At 39.4% G+C, this 26,283-nt stretch overlaps 1 protein-coding gene across 2 annotated transcripts in view; it reads right to left on the reverse strand.

The window, feature by feature from the left end:
* Nucleotides 1-18,607: 18,607 nt before the first annotated feature.
* The window catches only part of LOC106582623 (protein TMEPAI), an 87,401-nt gene continuing 79,725 nt past the window's right edge, over nucleotides 18,608-26,283 (reverse strand). For both annotated transcript variants that reach the window (XM_014165849.3, XM_014165850.3), the window contains exons 2-4: nucleotides 22,863-23,017; nucleotides 21,063-21,116; nucleotides 18,608-20,330 (exon numbers count right to left, since the gene is read on the reverse strand). In XM_014165849.3, coding sequence (XP_014021324.1) covers nucleotides 19,728-20,330; nucleotides 21,063-21,116; nucleotides 22,863-23,017 — 812 coding nt within the window. In that variant the 3' untranslated portion in view covers nucleotides 18,608-19,727. The remainder of the gene's footprint in view (nucleotides 20,331-21,062; nucleotides 21,117-22,862; nucleotides 23,018-26,283) is intronic.

Genomic DNA, 26,283 nt, shown 5'->3' on the forward strand with positions numbered 1-26,283 from the left:
TTTTTTTACGCCTGTCCAGAATGTCGATAGTTCGGCATGACCGGAGTCACTGTTTTTGTGTCAAGAAAAATAAAAAATAAAATCTGCGCTTTTTGTGAAAATGGTTTTAAAATGTTTTTTTTAGGCCTATCCAGAATGTCGCTAGTTCGGCATGACCGGGGTCACTGTTTTCGTGTCAAAAAAATGAAAAAATGAAATCTGCGCTTTTTTGTGAAAATGGTTCTAAAATGTTTTTTTTTTATGCCTGTCCGCAATGTCGCTAGTTCGGAATGATCGGAGTCATCGTTTTTGGTGACAAAAATAGAAATCTGCAATTATTTTAGAAAATGGTTTTAAAATGTTTTTTTAGGCCTTTCCAGAATGTCGCTAGTTCGGCATGACCGGAGTCACCAATTTTGGGTCACAAAAATGAAAAAAAAATATCTGCAATTTTTGGTGAAAATGGTTTTAAAATGTTTTTTTTTTAGGCCTGTCCAGAATGTCGCTAGTTCGGCAAAATCGGAGTCATCGTTTTTACGGACAAAAATAGAAATCTGCAATTTTTTGTTAAAATGGTTTTAAAATGTTTTTTTTAGGCCTGTCCAGAATGTCGCTAGTTCGGCATGATCGGATTCATCATTTTTGGTGACAAAAATAGAAATCTGCATTTTTTTGTGAAAATGGTTTTAAAAGTTTGTTTTTTTTAGTCCTGTCCAGAATGTTGCAGGTTCAGCATGACCGGAGTCACTTTGTTTGTGTCACGAAAATGAAAAAAAAAAATCTGCAATTTTTGGTGAAAATGGTTTTAAAACGTTTTTTTTAGGCCTGTCCAGAATGTTGCTATTTCGGCATGATCGGAGTCATCGTTTTTGGTGACAAAAATAGAAGTCTGCAATTTTTGGTGAAAATGGTTTTTAAATGTATTTTTTAGGCCTGTCCAGAATGTCGCTAGTTCGGCATGACCAGAGTCACTGTTTTTGTGTCACGAAAATGCAAAAAAAAAATCTGCGCTCTTTTGTGAAAATGGTTTTAAAATGTTTTTTTTTAGGCCTATCCAGAATGTCACTAGTTCGGCATGACCGGGGTCACTGTTTTCGTGTCATGAAAATGAAGAAAACAATTCTGCGCTTTTTTGTGAAAATGGTTCTAAAATGTTTTTTTTTATGCCTGTCCGCAATGTCGCTAGTTCGGAATGATCGGAGTCATCATTTTTGGTGACAAAAATAGAAATCTGCAATTTTTTGTGAAAATGGTTTTAAAATGTTTTTTTTAGGCCTGTCCAGAATGTTGCAGGTTCAGCATGACCGGAGTCACTGTTTTTGTGTCTACGAAAATGAAATAAAAAAATCTGCGCTTTTTTGTGAAAATGGTTTTAAAGTGTTTTTTTTAGGCCTGTCCTGAATGTCGCTAATTTGGCATGACCAGAGTCACTTTTTTTGTGTCACGAAAATGAAAAAAAAATATCTGCAATTTTTTGTGAAAATTATAATAAAATGTTTTTTTTACGCCTGTCCAGAATGTCGATAGTTCGGCATGACCGGAGTCACTGTTTTTGTGTCAAGAAAAATAAAAAATAAAATCTGCGCTTTTTGTGAAAATGGTTTTAAAATGTTTTTTTTAGGCCTATCCAGAATGTCGCTAGTTCGGCATGACCGGGGTCACTGTTTTCGTGTCAAAAAAATGAAATCTGCGCTTTTTTGTGAAAATGGTCCTAAAATGTTTTTTTTAGGCCTGTCCGCAATGTCGCTAGTTCGGAATGATCGGAGTCATCATTTTTGGTGACAAAAATAGAAATCTGCAATTTTTTGTGAAAATGGTTTTACATTTTTTTTTTTTGGCCTGTCCAGAATGTCGCTAGTTCGCCATGACCGGAGTCACTGTTTTTGTGTCACGAAAATGAAAAAAAAAAATCTGCTCTTTTTTATGAAAATGGTTTTATAATGTTTTTTTAGGCCTGTCCAGAATGTTGCTAGTTCGGCATGATCAGAGTCATCGTTTTTGGTGACAAAAATAGAAATCTGCAATTATTTTAGAAAATGGTTTTAAAATGTTTTTTTAGGCCTTTCCAGAATGTCGCTAGTTCGGCATGACCGGAGTCACCAATTTTGGGTCACAAAAATGAAAAAAAAATATCTGCAATTTTTTGTGAAAATGGTTTTAAAATGTTTTTTTTTTAGGCCTGTCCAGAATGTCGCTAGTTTGGCATGACCGGAGTCACTGTTTTTGTGTCTACGAAAATGAGAAAGAACAATCTGCGCTTTTTTGTGAAAATGGTTTTATAATGTTTTTTTAGGCCTGTCCAGAATGTCGCTAGTTCGGCAAAATCGGAGTCATCGTTTTTACGGACAAAAATAGAAATCTGCAATTTTTTGTTAAAATGGTTTTAAAATGTTTTTTTTAGGCCTGTCCAGAATGTCGCTAGTTCGGCATGATCGGATTCATCATTTTTGGTGACAAAAATAGAAATCTGCAATTTTTTGTGAAAATGGTTTTAAAAGTTTTTTTTTTTTAGTCCTGTCCAGAATGTTGCAGGTTCAGCATGACCGGAGTCACTTTGTTTGTGTCACGAAAATGAAAAAAAAAAATGTGCAATTTTTGGTGAAAATGGTTTTAAAACGTTTTTTTTAGGCCTGTCCAGAATGTCGCTAGTTTGGCATGACCGGAGTCACTGTTTTTGTGTCTACCAAAATGAAATAAAAAAATCTGCGCTTTTTTGTGAAAATGGTTTTAAAATGTTTTTTTTTAGGCCTGTCCAGAATGTTGCTATTTCGGCATCATCGGAGTCATCGTTTTTGGTGACAAAAATAGAAGTCTGCAATTATTTGTGAAAATGTTTTTAAAATGTTTTTTTTTAGGCCTGTCCAGAATGTCGCCAGTTCGGCATGATCGGAGTCATCGTTTTTGGTGACAAAAATAGAAATCTGCAATTTTTTGTTAAAATGGTTTTAAAATGTTTTTTTTAGGCCTGTCCAGAATGTCGCTAGTTCGGCATGATCGGATTCATCATTTTTGGTGACAAAAATAGAAATCTGCAATTTTTTGTGAAAATGGTTTTAAAATGTTTTTTTTAGGCCTGTCCTGAATGTCGCTAATTCGGCATGACCAGAGTCACTTTTTTTGTGTCACGAAAATGAAAAAAAAATATCTGCAATTTTTTGTGAAAATTATAATAAAATGTTTTTTTTTACGCCTGTCCAGAATGTCGATAGTTCGGCATGACCGGAGTCACTGTTTTTGTGTCAAGAAAAATAAAAAATAAAATCTGCGCTTTTTGTGAAAATGGTTTTAAAATGTTTTTTTTAGGCCTATCCAGAATGTCGCTAGTTCGGCATGACCGGGGTCACTGTTTTCGTGTCAAAAAAATTTAAAAATGAAATCTGCGCTTTTTTGTGAAAATGGTCCTAAAATGTTTTTTTTAGGCCTGTCCGCAATGTCGCTAGTTCGGAATGATCGGAGTCATCATTTTTGGTGACAAAAATAGAAATCTGCAATTTTTTGTGAAAATGGTTTTACATTTTTTTTTTTTGGCCTGTCCAGAATGTCGCTAGTTCGCCATGACCGGAGTCACTGTTTTTGTGTCACGAAAATGAAAAAAAAAAAATCTGCTCTTTTTTATGAAAATGGTTTTATAATGTTTTTTTAGGCCTGTCCAGAATGTTGCTAGTTCGGCATGATCAGAGTCATCGTTTTTGGTGACAAAAATAGAAATCTGCAATTATTTTAGAAAATGGTTTTAAAATGTTTTTTTAGGCCTTTCCAGAATGTCGCTAGTTCGGCATGACCGGAGTCACCAATTTTGGGTCACAAAAATGAAAAAAAAATATCTGCAATTTTTTGTGAAAATGGTTTTAAAATGTTTTTTTTTAGGCCTGTCCAGAATGTCGCTAGTTTGGCATGACCGGAGTCACTGTTTTTGTGTCTACGAAAATGAGAAAGAACAATCTGCGCTTTTTTGTGAAAATGGTTTTATAATGTTTTTTTAGGCCTGTCCAGAATGTCGCTAGTTCGGCAAAATCGGAGTCATCGTTTTTACGGACAAAAATAGAAATCTGCAATTTTTTGTTAAAATGGTTTTAAAATGTTTTTTTTAGGCCTGTCCAGAATGTCGCTAGTTCGGCATGATCGGATTCATCATTTTTGGTGACAAAAATAGAAATCTGCAATTTTTTGTGAAAATGGTTTTAAAAGTTTTTTTTTTTTAGTCCTGTCCAGAATGTTGCAGGTTCAGCATGACCGGAGTCACTTTGTTTGTGTCACGAAAATGAAAAAAAAAAATCTGCAATTTTTGGTGAAAATGGTTTTAAAACGTTTTTTTTAGGCCTGTCCAGAATGTCGCTAGTTTGGCATGACCGGAGTCACAGTTTTTGTGTCTACCAAAATGAAATAAAAAAATCTGCGCTTTTTTGTGAAAATGGTTTTAAAATGGGTTTTTTTAGGCCTGTCCAGAATGTTGCTATTTCGGCATGATCGGAGTCATCGTTTTTGGTGACAAAAATAGAAGTCTGCAATTATTTGTGAAAATGTTTTTAAAATGTTTTTTTTTTAGGCCTGTCCAGAATGTCGCTATTTCGGCATGATCGGAGTCATCGTTTTTGGTGATAAAAATAGAAATCTGCAATTTTTGGTGAAAATGGTTTTTAAATGTATTTTTTAGGCCTGTCCAGAATGTCGCTAGTTCGGCATGACCAGAGTCATTGTTTTTGTGTCACGAAAATGCAAAAAAAAAAATCTGCGCTCTTTTGTGAAAATGGTTTTAAAATGTTTTTTTTTAGGCCTATCCAGAATGTCACTAGTTCGGCATGACCGGGGTCACTGTTTTCGTGTCATGAAAATGAAGAAAACAATTCTGCGCTTTTTTGTGAAAATGGTTCTAAAATGTTTTTTTTTTATGCCTGTCCGCAATGTCGCTAGTTCGGAATGATCGGAGTCATCATTTTTGGTGACAAAAATAGAAATCTGCAATTTTTTGTGAAAATGGTTTTAAAATGTTTTTTTTTAGGCCTGTCCAGAATGTTGCAGGTTCAGCATGACCGGAGTCACTGTTTTTGTGTCTACGAAAATGAAATAAAAAAATCTGCGCTTTTTTGTGAAAATGGTTTTAAAGTGTTTTTTTTTAGGCCTGTCCAGAATGTCGCTATTTCGGCATGATCAGAGTCATCGTTTTTGGTGACAAAAATAGAAGTCTGCAATTATTTCTGAAAATGGTTTTAAAATGTTTTTTTTTAGGCCTGTCCAGAATGTCGCTATTTCGGCATGATCGGAGTCATCGTTTTTGGTGATAAAAATAGAAATCTGCAATTTTTGGTGAAAATGGTTTTTAAATGTATTTTTTAGGCCTGTCCAGAATGTCGCATGACCGGAGTCACTGTTTTTGTGTGTCACGAAAATGAAAAAAAAAAATCTGCGCTTTTTTGTGAAAATGGTTTTATAATGTTTTTTTAGGCTTGTCCAGAATGTCGCTATTTCGGCATGATCGGAGTCATCGTTTTTGGTGACATTTATTTGTTATACCACACTACCACCAGGTGGATACCACTGGAACATCCTGCCCCAGAACTCACACGCGCCACATTCCGACTAAGGGCCCTGTTCGCGAACAGCCTGGTGGCCCCGTAATCAACTAACTATTTCTTAAAGTATTCTAAAACTATATAAATAACATATCTGTTGGTTAGGAACACTGTGTCTGGTGAGTGTGATAGTAGTATTCCTGACCGTCCTGTCACCCGGTGTGTTTGGAAATGTACCTTCCCGTCGCTCCCCCCTACTGTTGGTTTAATGTCCTGCTTTATCCCATGTAGGTGAATAGTTGCTGCACCTCGCCCCAATGTCTATTGGGTTGTCTCTCATACACACTGTCCTCCTATTCCCTGCCTAACTATCTCTGTGTCTATAATATATGCACATGACTTAGGCTACAATATGCTATTCTGTCTCAGTGTCACAGAGTGCATTCGGGAGTTTTGCTTGCTAGGACTGACTAATTAACCATGTCTGTCAGGGGTATGTGCTACATTTCTCCCTCCCAATGTAAACACTAAGTTATCCTGTTATGGCAAGGGGGCAGTATTTTCACGGCTGGATAAAAAATCTACCCGATTTAATCTGGTTACTACTCCTGCCCAGTATCTAGAATATGCATATAATTATTGGCTTTGGATAGAAAACACCCTAAAGTTTCTAAAACTGTTTGAATGGTGTCTGTGAGTATAACATAACTCATATGGCAGGCAAAAACCTGAGAAGATTTCATGCAGGAAGTGGCCTGTCTGACAAGGTGTCGTTCTTCTTGTCTCTGTTTATTGAAGAGTGAGGATCTTAGCTGTAACGTGACACTTCCTACGGCTCCCATAGGCTCTCAGAGCCCGGGAAAAAGCTGAATCGTGGCTTTGCAGGCTCTGGCTGAAAAAAAGTAGCGTGTTTGGGTAGTGGCTGGTTACAGTACTGTGAGACTCAGGCGCGTGCCCGCGTCGACCGAATGCTTTGTTTTCTTTCCTCTGTTTACCTAAACGCAGATTCCCGGTCGGAATATTATCGTTTTTTTACGAGAAAAATGGCATAAAAATGGATTTTAAACAGCGGTTGACATGCTTCGAAGTACGGTAATGGAATATTTAGAATTTTTTTGTCACGAATTGCGCCATGCTCGTGACCCTTATTTACACTTCGGATAGTGTCTTGAACGCACGAACAAAACGCCGCTATTTGGATATAACGATGGATTATTTTGGACCAAACCAACATTTGTTATTGAAGTAGCAGTCCTGGGAGTGCATTCTGACGAAGAACATCAAAGGTAATCAAACTTTTGTAATAGTAAATCAGAGTTTGGTCAGGGCTAAACTTGGTCGGTGTCTAAATGGCTAGCCGTGATGGCTGGGCTATCTACTGAGAATATTGCAAAATGTGCTTTCACCGACATATCGAGTGCATAGAGGAGTTCTGTATCTATAATTCTTAAAATAATTGTTATGTTTTTTGTGAACGTTTATCGTGAGTAATTTAGTAAATTCACCAGATGTTTGCGGGGGGTATGCTAGTTCTGAACGTCACATGCTAATGTAAAAAGCTGGTTTTTGATATAAATATGAACTTGATTGAACAAAACATGCATGCATTGTATAACATAATGTCCTAGGGTTGTCATCTGATGAAGATCATCAAAGGTTAGTGCTGCATTTAGCTGTGGTTTTGTTTTTTGTGACATTATATGCTAGCTTGAAAAATGGGTGTCTGATTATTTCTGGCTTGGTATTCTGCTGACATAATCTAATGTTTTGCTTTCACTGTAAAGCCTTTTTGAAATTGGACAGTGTGGTTAGATAAAGGAGAGTCTTGTCTTTACAATGCTGTGAAATAGTCATATGTTTGAAAAATTGAAGTTTTTGTATTTTTGAGGAATTTGTAATTCGCGCCACGCCTATCATTGGATATTGGAGCAGGTGTTCCGCTAGCGGAACGTCTAGATGTAAGAGGTTTTAACATCTCCTGAATGCAACCGTTTTCACAGATTTCAAAATAACTTCACGGGGAAAGCACACTTTGCAATAATCTGAGTACGGCGCTCATCAGGCAATACAGATACCCGCCATTTTGGAGTCATCTAAAATCATAAATAGCATTAGAAATATTCACTTACCTTTGATAATCTTCATCAGAAGGCACTTCCAGGAATCCCAGGTCCACAATAAATGTTGTTTTGTTCGATAAAGTCCATAATTTATCTCCAAATATCTCCTTGTTGTTTGCGCGTTCAGAAAGCTACTCCAAATGTAGGAAGCGCCCAAAAGTTTCACGACGAAAAGTAAAAAGAAAATTATATTTACGTTCGTTCAAACATGTCAAACATTGTATAGCATCAATCTTTAGGGCCATTTTAACTTAACTTCAATAATATTCCAACCGGACGATTGCAATGTCTTGAAATACGTTTTGGAACACAGCTACCTCCTCACGTAAATGCGCGTCACAAACCCATGTCATTTTCTGGGTCACCAACTTCCATGTCCTCTTGTTCGCTCTCTGTTCACTGCAAAAGGCTGAAAGAAGGTTCTAAAGACTGTTGACATCTAGTGGAAGCCTTAGGACGTGCAAAATGAACCCTAAGTCCCTGTGTGTTAGATAGGCAATGACTTGACACTGGTTGTTAGATAGGCAATGACACTTCTTGGTAGGATTTTTCTCAGGTTTTTGCTTGCCATATGAGTTCTGTTATACTCACAGACATCATTCAAACAGTTTTAGAAACTTCAGAGTGTTTTCTATGCAAATCTAATAATATGCATATTCTAGTTCCTGGGCCCGAGTAGTAGGCCGTTTAATTTGGGTACGTTTTTCATCCGGCCGTGAAAATACTGCCCCCTACCCTAGAGAAGTTTTTAAACAGGTTGAGTAAAGGACTTTACTTATATTCTATAGCCTCTGAACAGGAAATTGTCAGCCCATAAGAATAATTTAAGAATTCTTATATGGGTACTCCTGCAACATGTAGTAAGAACCATAACTGGTATATATCTTAAATTAAGTAGGCCACATTCATACACAGCCATAATATAATAACCATATGCTTTCCTTATAATGTTGTCACATATACGTGAGCTCCAAAAGAATTGGGACAGTGACAATTTTGTTGTTGTTTTGGCTCTGTACTCCAGCACTTTGGATTTGAAATGATACAATGACTATGAGGTTAAATGTGTCACTCTCCTAATACTTTTTGAGCTCACTGTATTTGACAAACATAGGAATTGCATAATAATCATATATGTTGTGTTTTCTTATAGAAAGCCATAATCATAAGATTGACTTTATAAAAATGTATGTTAATTCTTTCCATAAGGGAGGTTGTACATTGACATTATAGGTCATAAGAAATGGTGTAGTTTTGGACTAATGTCTGCATTTTACTCTTCATGTTCAGTGATGTGAAAGTGAGAGAGTAAAAAGACAAGCAGACAGTTTTTATAAAATGATTTATTTGTTTAATTGGGGTATAATTGAAACGTATCAGATTCATAGCATGTTCTGTAATATACATTGTCTCTTGTTCTTATCAAATATAGATACAAACCCAGCAACACTTTAAGGATCCAATATACAGTACCAGTCAAAAGTTTGGACACACCTAATCATTCAAGGGTTTTTCTTTATTTTTTACTATGTTCTACATTGTAGAACTATGAAATAACACATATGGAATCATATAGTAACCAATATATTTTAGCGTCTTCAAAGTAGCCAGCCTTTGCCTTGATGACAGCTTTGCACACTCTTGGCATTCTCTCAACCAGCTTCACCTGGAATGGTTTTCCAACAGTCTTGAAGGAGTTCCCACATATACTGTGCACTAGTTGGCTGCTTTCCCTTCACTCTGCAGTCCAACTCATCCCAAACCATATCAATTGGGTTGATGTCGGTGTGATTGTGGAAGCCAGGTCATCTGACGCAGCACTCCATCACTCTCCTTCTTGGTTAAATAGCCTGGAGGCGTGGTGTGTCATTGTCCTGTTGAAAAACAAATGATTGTCCCACTAAGCACAAACCAGATGGGATAGTGTATATCGCTGCAGAATGCTGTGGTAGCCATGCTGGTTAAGTGTGCCTTGAATTCTAAATAAATCATTGACAGTGTCACCAGTAAAGCAACCCCACACCATCACACCTCCTCCTCCATGCTTCACGTGGGAACCACACATGCGGAGATCATCCGTTCACCTACTGTGCATCTCACAAAGACAGTGGTTGGAACCAAACATCTCAAATTTGGACTCATCAGACCAAAGACCGGTCTAATGGCCATTGCTCATGTTTCTTGGCCCAAGCAAGTCTCTTCTTCTTATTGGTGTCCTTTAGTAGTGGTTTCTTTGCAGCAATTTGCTTGTAGTCTCCTAGCAGCAAAAAGTTATTGAAATCTTCTGGATTGACTGACCTTCATGTCTTAAAGTAATGATGGACTTAGTCTTTTACCAAATAGGCCTATCTTCTGGATACCACCCCTCCCTTGTCACAACACAATTGATTGGCTCAAAGAAGGAAATACATTCCACAAATTCACTTTTAACAAGGCACACCTGTTAATTGAAATGACTACCTTATGAAGCTGGTTGAGAGAATGCCAAGAGTGTGCAAAGCTGTCATCAAGGCAAAGGGTGGCTACTTTTAAGAATCTCAAATATAAAATATATTTTGATTTAACACTTTTTTGGTTACTAAATGATTCCATGTGTTATTTCATAGTTTTGATGCCTTCACTATTATTCTACAATGTAGAAAATAGTAAAAATAAAGAAAAACCCTGGAATAAGTAGGTGTGTCCAAACTTTTGACTGGTACTGTATATTAAAATAAACAATGTTGATACACGTAAGCAATTATTGTCGACAATTGTAGGACCTATATATTTACTGCAATACATCTCGGCATGGAACTTGTTATAGAATAGAACTGATTTTATATTGACAATATAGCATTACCTCTTCATCAGTACACAAAGCGTCATAACAAAATAAGCACCAGGATCGTCCGTTTTTCTGTACAGTTAATAAATTGCTTAAGAGTTTTCTAAATATGCTTATACTGCAACCATATGTTTTTTTAAATCAATCATCACTCTTTTTTTAAAATGTATTTATATTTTTAAAAGTCGCAAAGCAACACTGATTAGAAGGGCAAAACAAACAAAGCAACAGAACAGTTAAAAACTGTCAAAACAAAGGAAAAGAGCACAGTCCAAAAATTCTGGTTAGGTTTATTCCTTCTTTGAAAATGCCTTTTTTTTCACACTGAAACTTATTGAAAGAAATAACGCAAATAACAATCTAAAACAGATGATTAAGTACATTTTTTTATAATGCAGTAGAGGGACATGTATTGTATACTACGACAAGTTCTGTTTGCTATGTTCTACTGTATATTCATAGAGCTGGGCCCTTAGGAACCTGTCCATCCCATGCTTCTCCCTTTTGGTTTACTTTAATGCTTCAAGTTTGACATCTACTCTTATCGGTGGAGTTGGAAATGATCATCTTATGATAGAACATGGAGTCAATTCTTTATTGTATTTTTTTGGTACTGCAAATAAGAAGGGTGATTTGTTTCATGTGAAAAAGCAAAATAATCCAGAGCTTAAAAAATGGCACTATAACGCATTACAAAAAAAGTCTCAACCACAGAAGGCACACATCTAGAACTGAGCATGTGGTGGAGAAGGGAATCTATAGTGATTTGGGTATGTAGACCATTGGGTAATATGGCAGATTTGAACCCAGTCAGGTCCACTCTACAGTGTCAATATTAGGACAGCCTCAATCGCTGCTGTCCTAATATGGACACCGTACTACTCACACTGGTCAAGGAGATTGCAGTTGGAAGGGTGGAGGAAGGTAAAGAAAGTTGTTACCCAGGGTGATGCCTCTAAACCTGACCCCATCTGGTTTCTCCTCGTACTCATTTTCAAAATGGCGCCCCCAAAAGCTAGAGGAACATATTCCACATTAAAAACTACAGGGCATGTTGACGACAACTTAAGGGTGAATAGGAGCAAAGGCATCATTCTGGCACCTGATCGATCACCTAATAGTACTTCCCATCAACTCTACCAGTTTGACTTAAGTGCAGAAACCTGTGGTCCTGGATACATTGAAACAAAGTGATGCCCCAACCTGTTTTGGGCCATTGTCTCCAAAGCCTGACTCACTATGGTAGACAGTATTGCTTGTGAAGACACCTGGTGGTCAAACCATGGAATACATGTTCTGTTTTTCATTTGCGAGTTATACAGCAAAACCCTCATTTGCATGTACAATGAATTGGAGCAAAATGTATAACAAAAAAATTAACAACAACATAGAAAACAATCATTACATTTCTCCAAGTTAAACAATGACTACATTATCAAAAGGCAAAGATTAGGTATATTGCAACGCTCTCCATGACACCTCTATCAACATTATCATCATTGTTATCATCAACTATAAGTCTCTGTCAATATGTGAGTCAGTTTAGGGCTAGTCTAGGCAGATTGATAGTACAGACGGAGCCCAATCTGTCAGCACAGGCAGGCACACAAACACTGAACATTGGCAGCACAAGCTGGTCTGTGTGGGACTCCCTCACTGAACACCGGCATCTCTATGGAACAGGAAGAGCTCATTACAGACAGGGAACGGGGGTGATCGAGTCAACCCTAAAGGCACACCATTTGAAATCTTTGGGATTATCTGTTTTGTCTGAGTGGTTCTGTTTTGCTTTCATCTGAGCACCCAGTCTAGACGATAGGGTTCATTAGCGGGGCAAGGCAGCGTACATTACTAACGCAACCAAACGAGAACGAAAAACATTGGATCTTGCAATGACTTAAATTTCTCTATGAAGTACATTGTATTAGCAGATATGTTGAAAAGTTAAGTTCTGAGGAAAAAGTTGCTCTTTACTTGATGCAACTTGACATGATACCCACATTATGTTGTTTTCATTAACATTCCTTAACGTCTGTTGTCATTATCCATGACATTTCATTTCAAGTACCGAAAAAAGGTTGTTGTAATGAACAGTCATACAATGTTACGACGGGCATAATACCAAGTGTTATGTCAAGATTACAAAGCAGTATGGTTTGGTATGCCAATAGTAGGTACTCCTTATTTGTTTCTAATGGGTCAATTCCCACCCTGCCTGCATAGTTATCAGTCAACACTGGTTTCCCTGAAGAAAAACCTACACAAGCTCCCCTCTGAGGTCATCAAACTGCATCATGAGATGTCACCAGGGGTCAGAAGTCAAAGAGCCACGCCCCTTAGATCAATCCTTTAGCTGCTTGCTTATGAGGGGTCAGACATTTTTCTTTTGACTTAGGTATTTGTCCTCAAATTGAATGTAAAGATACAGTACAAAATAAATTAAGCAGGGCCAATGGGGAGAAAGCAAGAGGGGCAAGCGGACAGCCTTGTCTGGTGTTTTTTTTCATCGACCTCTGTCCTCTCTTCCCTCCCTCTCTCTTCTTTGCTGTGATACCAGCTTAAGTTGAGACCCCTTGCAGTTTGAGTCTTGCCTCAGAGGAAGAAGTTGAATCATGTCAATAGAGAAGTGCGACCAATGCTGACAGAGGGAGATTGTGACTCTCTCCTGCTTAATTAAAGTGCTAAGAGATGCCTGTTGGAGAGAAGCCTAGACAGTAGGCGGATGTGTCCAGCGTACAGTTGCCTGCTAATCTATCTCCCACTCCCTTTCTTTTACTTTCCTCACTACCTCTCTCCCTCATCAGCATCTTGGGGCAATTTCACCCTACTTCTGGTCAGACCATCTGGGCTCTCTGCAGATAAAGGACTTGAACTGGAGTTTAAAGGTTGATGTCTCTGTCATTCATGATCACACATGTACAGAAAATTCCAGGAACCTCATTTATAAACATTGTGCGTGTACAAAATATGCATGCGCCAGTTTTCACGCAACAGTTGGCATTCATAAAAACTGACAATTGAATGTGCTTATCCTCCCACAAACTGTAGACCATGGGTAAGCACAGTTTTTAGTTGTTGAAGTATTGCATTGCAAGAAGGCAAATGTACCCTAGTAGCCTTGTGCAAATTGGGAATATATAATGACTTATTCATAACAAAAAAACAGGTAGCTAAATATAATAATAAGATGCAATCATTTGCTGTTAGTGAGATGAGCAAAATTCAATTTATTTCATCTTTGCATTCTAAAATAATTTGAAATCTATTTCCGATTATTTATTTCATTTCCATGATAATTGCAGAATAAATTCCTCACCTTTTCTGACTGTGATGGTTTCATACTAGTGAAATAGCCTATAGGTCTACAACAAGATAGGATGGGCTATCATTCGTCCCATCTCTCATTTAATTGGACCACTTCATAATACTAAAAAGATAAGCTACCGGTATTTAAAGTATTTTGCTCTATTCGATCTGATGTGCAGTTTAACGGTAGAAGAAGGCTCACCTTTTCCATTGACGTTTGAAGGCTACGTCTGAATACTACATCTAAATACTGTAATGTCAAATTTCTCGAGCAGCCTAAACAATATTTTATTTGTAAAAATGATGCATAATATCATAACGACTGCACCTTTTCTGGCATTGATAGTTAATATTCCCGAAGCAGCAATACAACAAATGACCATGCACATCTCTCATTTAATTGGGCCTATTAGAAAGGCTATTATAATTTCATTTTTTTAATACGTTTTTTTGCTCAATGCAGCCAAAAGGGAGCGCAGTTTACATACAGTAGAATTTAACAGGTGAACAGACAGTTGATCTTTTGCCTTGAAGTGTGTAGCTACCACTGTAAGTAGGCCTACTGTAATTTAAATGTTTTTCAGAATTTGTGGACAGTGCATAATATTTAGGTTCGGGTGAAAGTAAATGCAAAACATTATTGAATAAAAACGATCTGTTTACAAGTCCACAACAATTTGCAATTGTTTTTGTGTTTCAGAAATGGTCAAACAGCAAATGTCACTGAAAATATCAATATTTTTTTCAGAAATAGCGCACGCAGCTATTGAGAGTAAAATGTACGCAACGGTTATAAATGAGGCCCCACGTTTCCTTGACAATAGAGGTGAATTTTTATTTCTCGTTCCATTTCATTATAATAAAAAATAGTGCAATTCTTTTTAACAATTAGGCTATATAAATAACTCTAAAATCGCCATTTTTAAGTTAGTTTATTTGTTTCCACATACATATATATTATATATATATATATATATACACACACATAATATATATATATATATATATATATATATATATATATATATATATATATATATATATATATATATATATATATATATACACACATATATATATACACACACATATATATATACACACACATATATATACACACACATATATATATACACACACATATATATACACACACATATATATACACACACATATATATATATATATATAGTTGAAGTCGGAAGTTTGCATACACTAAGGTTGGAGTCATTAAAACTCGTTTTTCAACCACTCCACAAATTTCTTGTTAACAAATTATAGTTTTGGCACTTCGGCTAGGACATCTACTTTGTGCATGACACAAGTAATTTAAACAGCTTGGTGTTCTTTGGCTTGCAAGTCTCGCCCTTTTTCCTCCAAACATAACAATGTTCATTATGGCTAAACAGTTCTATTGTTGTTTCATCAGACCAGAGGACATTTCTCCAAAAAGTACGATCTTTGTCCCCATGTGCAGTTGCAAACCGTAGTCTGGCTTGTTTATGGCGGTTTTGGAGCAGTGGCTTCTTCCTTGCTGAGCGGCCTTTCAGGTTATGTCGATATAGTGCTCGTTTTACTGTGGATATAGATACTTTTGTACCTGTTTCTTCCAGCATCTTCACTAGGTCCTTTGCTGTTGTTCTGGGATTGATTTGCACTTTTCGCACCAAAGTACGTTTATCTCTAGGAGACAGAACGCGTCCCCTTCCTGAGCGGTATGACGGCTGCGTGTTCCCATGGTGTTTATATTTGCGTACTATTGTTTGTACAGATGAACGTGGTACTTTCAGGCATTGGGAAATTGCTCCCAAGGATGAACCAGACTTGAATTATAAGTCTGTAAACAATTGTTGGTGAAATTACTTGTGTCATGCACAAAGTAGATGTCCTAACCGACTTGCCAAAACTATAGTTTGTTAACAAGAAACTTGTGGAGTGGTTGAAAAACGAGTTTTAATGACTCCAACCTAAGTGTATGTAAACTTCCAACTTCAACTGTATACACACAGTACCAGTCAAAAGTTTGGACACACCTACTCATTCAAGGGTTTTTCTTTATTTTTAATATTTTCTACATTGTGGAATAATAGTGAAGAAATCAAAACTATTAAATAACACATATGGAATCATTTAGAAAGCAAAAAAGTGTTACAAAAAATCTAAATATATTTTAGATTCTTCAAAGTAGTTATGCCTTGATGACAGCTTTGCACATGCTTTGCATTCTCTCAATCAGCTTCACCTGGAATGCTTTTCCAACAGTCTTGAAGGAGTTCCCACATATGCTGAGCACTAGTTGGCTGCTTTTCCTTCACTCTGCGGTCCAACTCATCCCAAACCATCTCAATTGGGTTGAGGTCGGGTGATTGTGGCGGCCAGGTCATCTGATGCAGCACTCCATCACTCTCTTTCTTGGTCAAATAGCCCTTACACAGCCTGGAGGTGTGTTGGGTCATTGTCCTGTTGAAAAACAAATGATTGTCCCACTAAGTGCAAACCAGATGGGATAGTGTATATCGCTGCAGAATGCTGTGGTAGCCATGCTGGTTAAGTGTGCCTTGAATTCTAAATACATTACAGACTGTGTCACCAGCAAAGAACCCCTACACCATCACACCTCCTCCCCCATGCTTCACGGTGGGAACCACACACACGGAGATCATCTGTTCACCTACTCTGCGTCTCACAAAGACACGGCTGTTGGAACCAAAAATCTGAAATTTCGATTCATCAGGCCAAAGGACAGATTTCCACCAGTCTAATGTCCATTGCTCGTGTTTCTTGGTCCAAGCAAGTCTCTTCTTATTATTGGTGTGCTTTAGTAGTGGTTTAATTTCAGCAGTTGACCATGAAGGCCTGATTCACACAGTCTCCTCTGAACAGTTGATGTTGAGATGTGTCTGTCACTTGAACTCTGCGAAGCATTTATTTGGGCTGCAATTTCTGAGGCTGGTAACTCTAATGAACTTATCCTCTGCAGCAGAGCTAACTCTGGGTCTTCCTTTCCTTTGGCGGTCCTCATGAGAGGCAGTTTCATCATAGCGCTTGATGGTTTTTGCGACTGCACACCACCTCTACCTTGGCACAACACAACTGATTGGCTCAAACGCATTAAGGAAAGAAATTCCCCAAATTAACTTTTAACAAGGCAAACCTGTTAATTAAAATGCATTCCATGTGACTACCTCACGAAGCTGGTTGAGAGAATGCCAATAGTGTGCAAAGCTGTCATCAAGGCAAAGGTTGGCTACTTTGAAGAATCTCAAATATAAAATATATTTAGATTTGTTTAACACTTTTTGGGTTACTACATGATTCCATATCTGTTATTTCATAGTTTTGATGTCTTCACTATTATTCTACAATGCAGAAAATAGTAAAAATAAAGAAAAACCTTTGAATGAGTAGGTGTGTCCAAACTTTTGACTGGTCCTGTTTATAGAACACACACACACACACACACACATACAGTCATGTCTAAAATGATTGGCACATTTGATAAAGATGAGCAAAAACCTTACTAAAATAAATAATACAAATACTGCGCTATATTGTATGCTACCAAAACGTTGGGAAATGACATTATTTTATACTAATACAATTGCTCAGAGATGCAAGATAGGTGTCAAAATTAGTGTCACCCGTTTTCAATACTCCGGCACCTTGTTTTATGAGATTGGAGAAAACATTGGGAGGGATCTTAGACCATTCCTCCATACAGAATCTTTCCAGATCCTTGATATAACTTGCCTGCGCTTATGGACTGCCCTCTAATTCAAACCATAGGTTTTCAATGGGGTTCAAGTCCGAAGACTTTTATTTCCATTGTAAAATTTAGATTTTCTGGTCAATAACTACTTCTCTGTGGATTTTGATGTGTGCTTGGGGTTACTGTCTTGCTTGAATGTCCACTTGCTGCCAAGTTAACGTCAAAGGCCCACCACCATATATTACAGTAGGAATGAGGTTATTTTCTGTATATGCGTCCTTCTCTCAATGCCAAACCACCACTGGCGTGCATGGCCAAAGAGTTCTATTTTCATGTCATCTGACCATAGCAGAGGTACCAATCTGTGCCAATGCCATTTAGAAAATTCCAGGCGTTTACATTTGTCGGTTGCTTTCATTAAAGGCTTTTTTTCTAGCAAGCTTTCCAAAGATATATTGGCATGGAAGTGGCGTTTAATTGTAGATGCGACCAAGTTTTGTAATTCTCCAATTGCCTCCTAAATCACCTTCTTCACTGTGCATGGGGACAAGATACACATGCATCCAATACCAGGCAAGTTTACCATTGCGCCAGTGGTTTTAAACTCCTTAATTGTTTCCCTAATAGTGGTAAGTGGTATATTTTGTTTTTTGTGTGCTTATTCTTTTGTACCCATTGCCTGATTTATGAAGGTCAACAACCATTTGTCTCTTTCATTTGTGAGTTCTTTGCCTTTCCCCATGGTGATAGATGACAAAGGGATTTTACATGCGTGTTACCTCATTTTTATACCCCAGTGAAACACGAATCCATGGAAGGCCATAATAAAGTTCCTTAAACTGAAATGAATTATAAAAAGTAGAATGATATTACAGATAAAATGTTGTTTGTTTTTACTTATAAGAATCTGTAGGGTGCCAAAAAGTACTTGTTAAACAAAATCTCTTTCTCTGAGCAATTGTATTAGTATAAAATAAACCATTTTTTTTTTTTTTAGCATACAATAAATAATTATTGTATTATTTATTTTATACAGTCTTTTTTTATCAGGGTGCCAATAATTTGTATATGTATAGATAGCACAATGTTAAACACGTTTGAGTTGGCACACCAACAGATTACCGTTTTTACCTTTTCTTCTAGAGCAGACAAAACATTTAAAAAAAACATATTTTTATCTTTAGAATCCATTTGTTTACAAAAATACCGCTGCTCTCCTCTCTTATGATACATATTGCAGATTGATTTTCTTTTTCTCCAGATAAACAGTCTTGAATCTTGTGCAAACATCTCTTTAAAAAAGATCATAATAAAAAAACAAGAAGAGTATTCGCACACAGGAACTCCTGAACTTGTCTGGCCAAAGACCGAATAGACAAAGAACTAAAGTACAGTACTAACCTCAGATGGGTCCAGATAGTACAGCATGATGGATATATATCACTTCAGTTGGCACAGTGCTGAACTCAATTGACCGAGACTCAGGACTCTACTCCAGTACTCATGTTGACACACATGGCCTGACATCACAAACCCAGTCAGCTGTCAATCATGTGTTTCCATAGATGCCAACATTGACCACCGCACCCTCTGATGCGGATTGATGAGGAGTGATGGGGATCTGTCTGGCAGTGAGGCTAACTGGGTCATGAGCTGAGAGGCTAACTCGGGCTAACGTATGAATCTCAATCTTGGATCCCGTGAGGGCCTAAACCTGTCAACCTGTTACAAGATTGCTATCAATGCCCTCCCTGTACAAGCCAGATACACGGACAGTATTCAAAGCCAGAAAGAGGTTAGGGGGAGGCTCACTAAAATAACCATCTGCATCTCAAAAAAAGGAAGACCTGGTCATTCTGAAAGACTCCCACAGGAACTAAGGGTAAACTACGAGGAGATAAGTAACTAGAAATTATGCAGTTTGTAGTGAAGCACAATGCAAAGGGACACAAAAACAAAATAAACCTAAATACTTGGAGAGAATTTTGTTTTGTTTTGTTGTTTTTGCATTTGCCAGTACAGAAAAAAAGCTGTAAGCAAGGAAAAAAAACAAGTAAATATTTATACAACGTAAGTTTAGGGGTGACGGGTATCAGTAAGACGGTGACCGGGGGTAAAGTTAAGAGGGGAGTGCAGTCCTTTTTCTTTGTGCGCCTGCCTCCCCCCTGCCACTGCATATCGCCCTCTCCAACCCTGCTTGCCACCAACAGTTCAGCTAAAGTGTGCAGAGAAGGAGAAAGCAGCCTCGGAAACAATGCCCGAGACCAACACTGTCGTCACACATGTTCAGGCGCCTGCTTCTCCTTTTTGTTGCGCACATTCCTGCTCTCCAGGCTGCCCAGGTGGGCCTGCTGGAGAATCCCGTGGAGTAGCAAGGACGGCGGCGAGGGACCCGGGCCTCCTAACCCGACTCCATGCCCCATGCCCCTGCCGCCACTGGAAGTCTGGTGATGGTGCCTGGGTAGTGAAGAGGGGTGGTGGTAGTGCCCTATCACCTCACTATAAGTTGGTGGTGCCCCTTCCACTTGGCTGGAGTAGGCCTGGGCAGCTGTGGCTACTGTGGTAGTGCTGACCCCGGAGTTGAGGCTGGGCGGTGGGCACAGGGAGGTGTCGAGGAGGTGGCTGTCATAGACTGTGCGGTTGGGGGGCGCACGCACCGACTCCCTGTTAAGCTCCATCTGCTGCTCGGGGTCGCGGAGCTGCAGAGTGCAGGGGCCCTGGTAGGGCGGAGGCTCTTCGCCGTCCGACAGCGAGATGGTGGGCGGCAGGTCAATGATGGGGTTGGGCAGGTAGGGGTAGGTGGGCTGGAAGCGGGCCAGACGCTCCCTCTGCAGATAGGAGGGGACGCGGTCTGGGGGACGCGTGGTGTATACCTGCTGCTGTAAGGGAGGAGGACAGGAAGAGTTTTATATTTGGTCATTCATCTTTGTGAGGACAACACAAAAAAGTTTAACAATGTATTTCCATTGTCATCTCATTGTTCAGAACCCTCTTTTATCCACAGTGACTTAGCACCATTGTTGTCATCTCTATGCTATGAACATCAATAAACACTCATAGTAAATCTGCTCTAATATCCAAGGACAAATCCATAATTAATTTCCGGACAAACACAAGTAGTGTTCCCAGGTTCCTGGGTAGGTTCTTCAAAACTAGGGTTACGGCCCAAATGGCACCCTATTCCCTATACAATGCACTACTTTTGGGGCCCTGGTCAAAAGTAGTGCACTTTAAAGGGAATAAGGCCCAGACTAGGTCCCTGTGCAGGTCCCTGTGTTTAGGGATGACCTCTATAGACCTAAAGCAGGGGTGGGCAAATGTTTTGCCTCGAGGGCCACATCGGGATTTTGAAGTTGAACGGAGGGTGGCAAAGATTTTTTTGGTAACGATTTGTTAGTCAAAATCAATTTGCTGTCAGAAAATGTGCAGTTATTTAAAAATATATAGGTCCATCATCATTTCTACATACTTACTATCTAGTTTTAGACGTTCAAGAGTGGCTTGGAATGTTTTTTTGCCCATTATGATCATTCCCCCCCCAAAAGAAAAACTCCTGTGGGACGAATTGAACGGGCAGTAGTTTGCCCACTCCCACCCATAATCCACTTTACCTCGCTCATTCCACTGGCGGGCCCTGGGCCATCTGAGGACCACAGACTCCCGTCCTGTGAGAAAGAAAGAAAGACAGAGAGAAAGGGAGAGAGACAGAGAGCATGTATCACGTCAATGGATACCATGTTGTGCCACTAGGTGGAGTTCTTCCCTTTCCAGCCAAAGAGCCAACCACAGAGCATAGGGTGGGGGAGATGAGATGAATCCCTGAGCCAATTTGTCCGAACCCAATGGCTAATACTGGAGGACTTCCTGTCCTAGCCTTGTTCTTTCCACATAGATGGGCTGTGGATTAGATAATAGCTACATGTAGTATTAAAGTGCTCTTCACAGAAGCAATCCCAGACAAACACACACAGAGATAGAGAGAGAGAGAGAGAGAGAGAGAGAGAGAGAGACGCTTTGTCATCTATGACTCATACCCCCTCCAGCAGAGTACACAGACGTCTGCATAGCTCAAAGGGTTGTGCTCAATTCAGTATTGAATTGAGAATGCCTCATAAATTCCAATTACATTCTTGAATTTGAATCGAATCAGTAAACAGGATACAAAATGAATTGAATTAAAGGAAATTTAATTGAATTCTGTGAAATTCAAATGCCTCGTCTATTCTACATTAGGTGTAAGCCTATTGTATTAAAATATGTTATTATATTTCATGAATCACTTAAATTTTGTTCAATATGGGGGAAAGACTATATTTCCCGGAATGAATTAGTTCAGCCCTCAAGTTGACCCTAAAGCCTTCAAAAAAAAGCCAAACCAATTAAATGAATGGTGGAAATATAATTTGCTATTCTAAGCACTAAGGTTAAAATAATATTTGAACATTGTTTCTGGAATAAAGTGATATATTATTTGGTATCTTGAAGTGTAACCTGTCAGATTCAATGAAACTCTCATGTTGTATAACAGTGGAATTTCATTGAATTGCACTGAATCAATTCTATGTCCTACTCACTTAAACTCAAATTCTACATCCTGTGGGGTGTGGCCAATGCAATTCTAATTTCAACTCATGAGTTGAATGGGAGTTAATTCCACAATTCTGAATTAAACACAAACCTGATAACACACACACAGCATCCTGCCCCATATTTCCTAACAGATGAATCCCGGGCTAGGTGATTCAGAAAGCAGCAGTATGTGTTTGTGTGTGATTCAGAAAGCAGCAGTGCAGTCATATGGTTCTGGAATCTCCAGATCACTGCACTGAGCGATGTGGCAGACATGTGGCAGACAACCCGTCTCCAGTGAGCCTCTGTCTCACAAAGAGACACAAAGAAAGAAACACCGACATCAACACATATACTGTATATAGTATACAGGTCCAACTGAATACCATTGTCTGTTTATCATATGTGTTTGTATTAGTAAAAAATGATCTGCTTTTCTGGCATGGCTAGTTTGGGCCTGCTATGATGTACAAATAGGACCCTGTACTATGGCTTGCCTATTTCCAAGTAGAAACATGGTGGTTTTAATTTCATATTAAGTCTATGCTCTAGTTTGTGTGAAGGCTGTAAAGTAAAGTCTATGTCCTGGTTTGTGTGGAGGCTGTAAAGTAGTCTACACCCTGGTCTGTGAGGAGTAAATGCTGTAAAGGAAAGTTTACTTCCTGGTTTGTGTGGAGGCTATCAAATAAAAAATATATTGCCTGTAAAGATGTGTGGAGTACTTATAAAGACTATAAAGTAAAGTCTATGTCCTGTTCTGTGTGGAGGCTGTAAGTCTACACCTTAGTCTGTATGAAGACTGTAAAGTTAGTGTACAGCCCTGGTCAGGGTAGAGTACTTACAGAGGCCAGTGGTAGGTGGCGCCTGCGGGCCTGGCTGTCCCTGGAGATGAAGGAGCGTTCTGACAAGCGGTAGTGGTTGAGCAGGCAGGTGATCACTACCACCATCACCATCATCACCACAACGATCACCAGGATCTGCACAAACTCCAACTGGGCTGTAGAGAGAAGAGAGAGAGGGGACAGGTTAGAACTAGTGGACGACGTTCTGATTGTATCACTTAAGCTTCATCAAAATATCACATTTTGGAGCAGAGAACCCAAGAGGACAGATATAAGGATATGCACATTGCACAGTTTATTGAGAAAAGGTGTTTGGAACAGTTTGGGACCATGACGACCCGATGTTACGATGCAACTAGCATAGCAACTAACACATTTTTACTGATTGCATAGAAACCAAGATTGTAGAAATGATTTTGTAGCAGGCCATGAGTTTTCGCAACTCAACTGAAATGTAAGCACGTATGGCCAACTCATTCATAATCTGTCTCAGTTCATTGTATGTTATAACTTCCTGTAAGTTTAGCTACATCAATTACACTATGAGGTTAAAACATGAACTAGAGTCAATGTCCGCAACCAGGTCGAAAACAAATTAGCAAAATAAATGTCCCATCCAAATCTCTCTATTTAAGCAGTTTTTTTGCATGGGCTGCTTATCAATCCACCACATCCACCTATGTCAGCCTTCCGCATCTGTGGTAGAATGTGGCAGAGCTACAGTGGTGTTTTTCAGACCATGAGAAATCCCGAAAATCAGTCGAACGGTTTAGGCTACAAATTAATATCACCCCACTATGGAAAGCTGAGACTCTCACGAACACGATGGTGCTTTCCATGCTCTACGACCCCTACAAGCGTCACGGGACTCGTCAGAAGTTGGTACAGCCGATGTGCCAACTTCTGTCTGTAGAATCCGCATGGTTAGGGCTACAGACTAGAATGACCCCACCATGGAAAGCTGAGACTCACAAGCACGTACATGTCGGTTGATTTGCACTGTGAAACCCAAAAGCTTCAGAAATGTATGGAAGTATGGCAGTAGGTTTTTAAATATGGCTAAATCATTTATAAAAACAATTTCCTGAGCTTTCTTATATTTATCAGACACTTCAAAATATACTTCCTTTTGATTTTTTTTTGACTGACTATCTGTTATGCCATATATGAATATGTTATTCAATGCATTTCTATAGCAGTAAGGCCAAATTCAATGTTTCATTAAATATACTGCTAAAAAAAATTAAGGGAACACTTAAACAACACATGCTAGATCTGAATGATATAAATAATCTTATTAAATACTTTTTTCTTTACATAGTTGAATGTGCTGACAACAAAATCACACAAAAATAATCAATGTAAATCCAATGTATCAACCCATGGAGGTCTGGATTTGGAGTCACACTTAAAATTAAAGTGGAAAACCACACTATAGGCTGATCCAACTTTGATGTAATGTCCTTAAAACAAGTCAAAATGAGGCTCAGTAGTGTGTGTGGCCTCCACGTGCCTGTATGACCTCCCTACAATGCCTGGGCATGCTCCTGATGAGGTGGCGGATGGTCTCCTGAGGGATCTCCTCCCAGACCTGGACTAAAGCATCCGCCAACTCCTGGACAGGCTGTGGTGCAACGTGGCATTCGTGGATGGAGCGAGACATGATGTCCCAGATGTGCTCAATTGGATTCAGGTCTGGAGAACGGGCGGGCCAGTCCATAGCATCAATGCCTTCCTCTTGCAGGAACTGCTGACACACTCCAGCCACATGAGGTCTAGCATTGTCTTGCATTAGGAGGAACCCAGGGCCAACCGCACCAGCATATGGTCTCACAAGGGGTCTGAGGATCTCATCTCGGTACCTATGGCAGTCAGGCTACCTCTGGCGAGCACATGGAGGGCTGTGCGGCCCCCCAAAGAAATGCCACCCCACACCATGACTGACCCACCGCCAAACCGGTTATGCTGGAGGATGTTGCAGGCAGCAGAACGTTCTCCACGGCGTCTCCAGAATCTGTCACGTCTGTCACGTGCTCAGTGTGAACCTGCTTTCATCTGTGAAGAGCACAGGGCGCCAGTGGTGAATTTGCCAATCTTGGTGTTCTCTGGCAAATGCCAAACGTCCTGCACGGTATTGGGCTGTAAGCACAACCCCCACCTGTGGACATCGGGCCCTCATAGCACCCTCATTGAGTCTGTTTCTGACCGTTTGAGCAGACACATGCACATTTGTGGCCTGCTGGAGGTCATTTTGCAGGGCTCTGGCAGTGCTCCTCCTGCTCCTCCTTGCACAAAGGCGGAGGTAGCGGTCCTGCTGCTGGGTTGTTGCCCTCCTACGGCCTCCTCCACGTCTCCTGATGTACTGGCCTGTCTCCTGGTAGCGCCTCCATGCTCTGGACACTACGCTGACAGACACAGCAAACCTTCTTGCCACAGCTCGCATTGATGTACCATCCTGGATGAGCTGCACTACCTGAGCCACTTGTGTGGGTTGTAGACTCCGTCTCATGCTACCACTAAAGTGAAAGCACCGCCAGCATTCAAAAGTGGCCAAAACATCAGCCAGGAAGCATAGGAACTGAGAAGTGGTCTGTGGTCCCCATCTGCAGAAGCACTCCTTTATTGGGGGCGTCTTGCTAATTGCCTATAATTTCCACCTGTTGTCTATTCCATTTGCACAACAGCATGTGAAATGTATTGTCAATCAGTGATGCTTCCTAAGTTGACAGTTTGATTTCACAGAAGTGTGATTGACTTGGAGTTACATTGTGTTGTTTAAGTGTTCCCTTTATTTTTTTGAGCAGTGTATATATACTGTACATACACTGAGTGTACAAAACATTAAGAACACCTTCCTAATATTGATTTGCACTCCCCCCCATCCTCAATTCATCGGGGGCATGGACTCTACAAGGTTACAAGGTGTCGCAAACGTTTCACAGTGATGCTGGCTCATGTTGACTCCAATGCTTCCCACAGTTTGTCAGGTTGGCTGGATGTCCTTTGGATGATGGACTATTCTTGATACACATGGGAAACTGTTGAGCGTGAATAACCCAGCAGAGTTTACCATACCATAACCATACCCCGTTCACCCTCTGAATGGCACATATACATAATCTATGCCTCAATTGTCTCAAATCTTAAAAATCATTTTTTAACCTGTTTCCTTCCCTCCATCTACACTGATTGAAGTGGATTTAACAGGTGACATCAACAAGGGATCATAGCTTTCACCTGCACTTACCTGGTAAGTCTATGTCATGGAAAGAGCAGGTGTCCTTAATGTTTTGTACACTTTGTATGACCATCTTAAAACAATTCCTTATGTTAGCTTTGCAGACTCTAGGGCAGGGATGGGCGAATGGCCAGTCGGGGTCTCAACTTAATGTTGAGAATTAGAATAGTAGTGCATCAGCAG

This window comes from Salmo salar, chromosome 22, assembly GCF_965601325.2.
Source record: "Salmo salar chromosome 22, fSalSal1, whole genome shotgun sequence".
Classification (NCBI taxonomy): domain Eukaryota; kingdom Metazoa; phylum Chordata; class Actinopteri; order Salmoniformes; family Salmonidae; genus Salmo; species Salmo salar.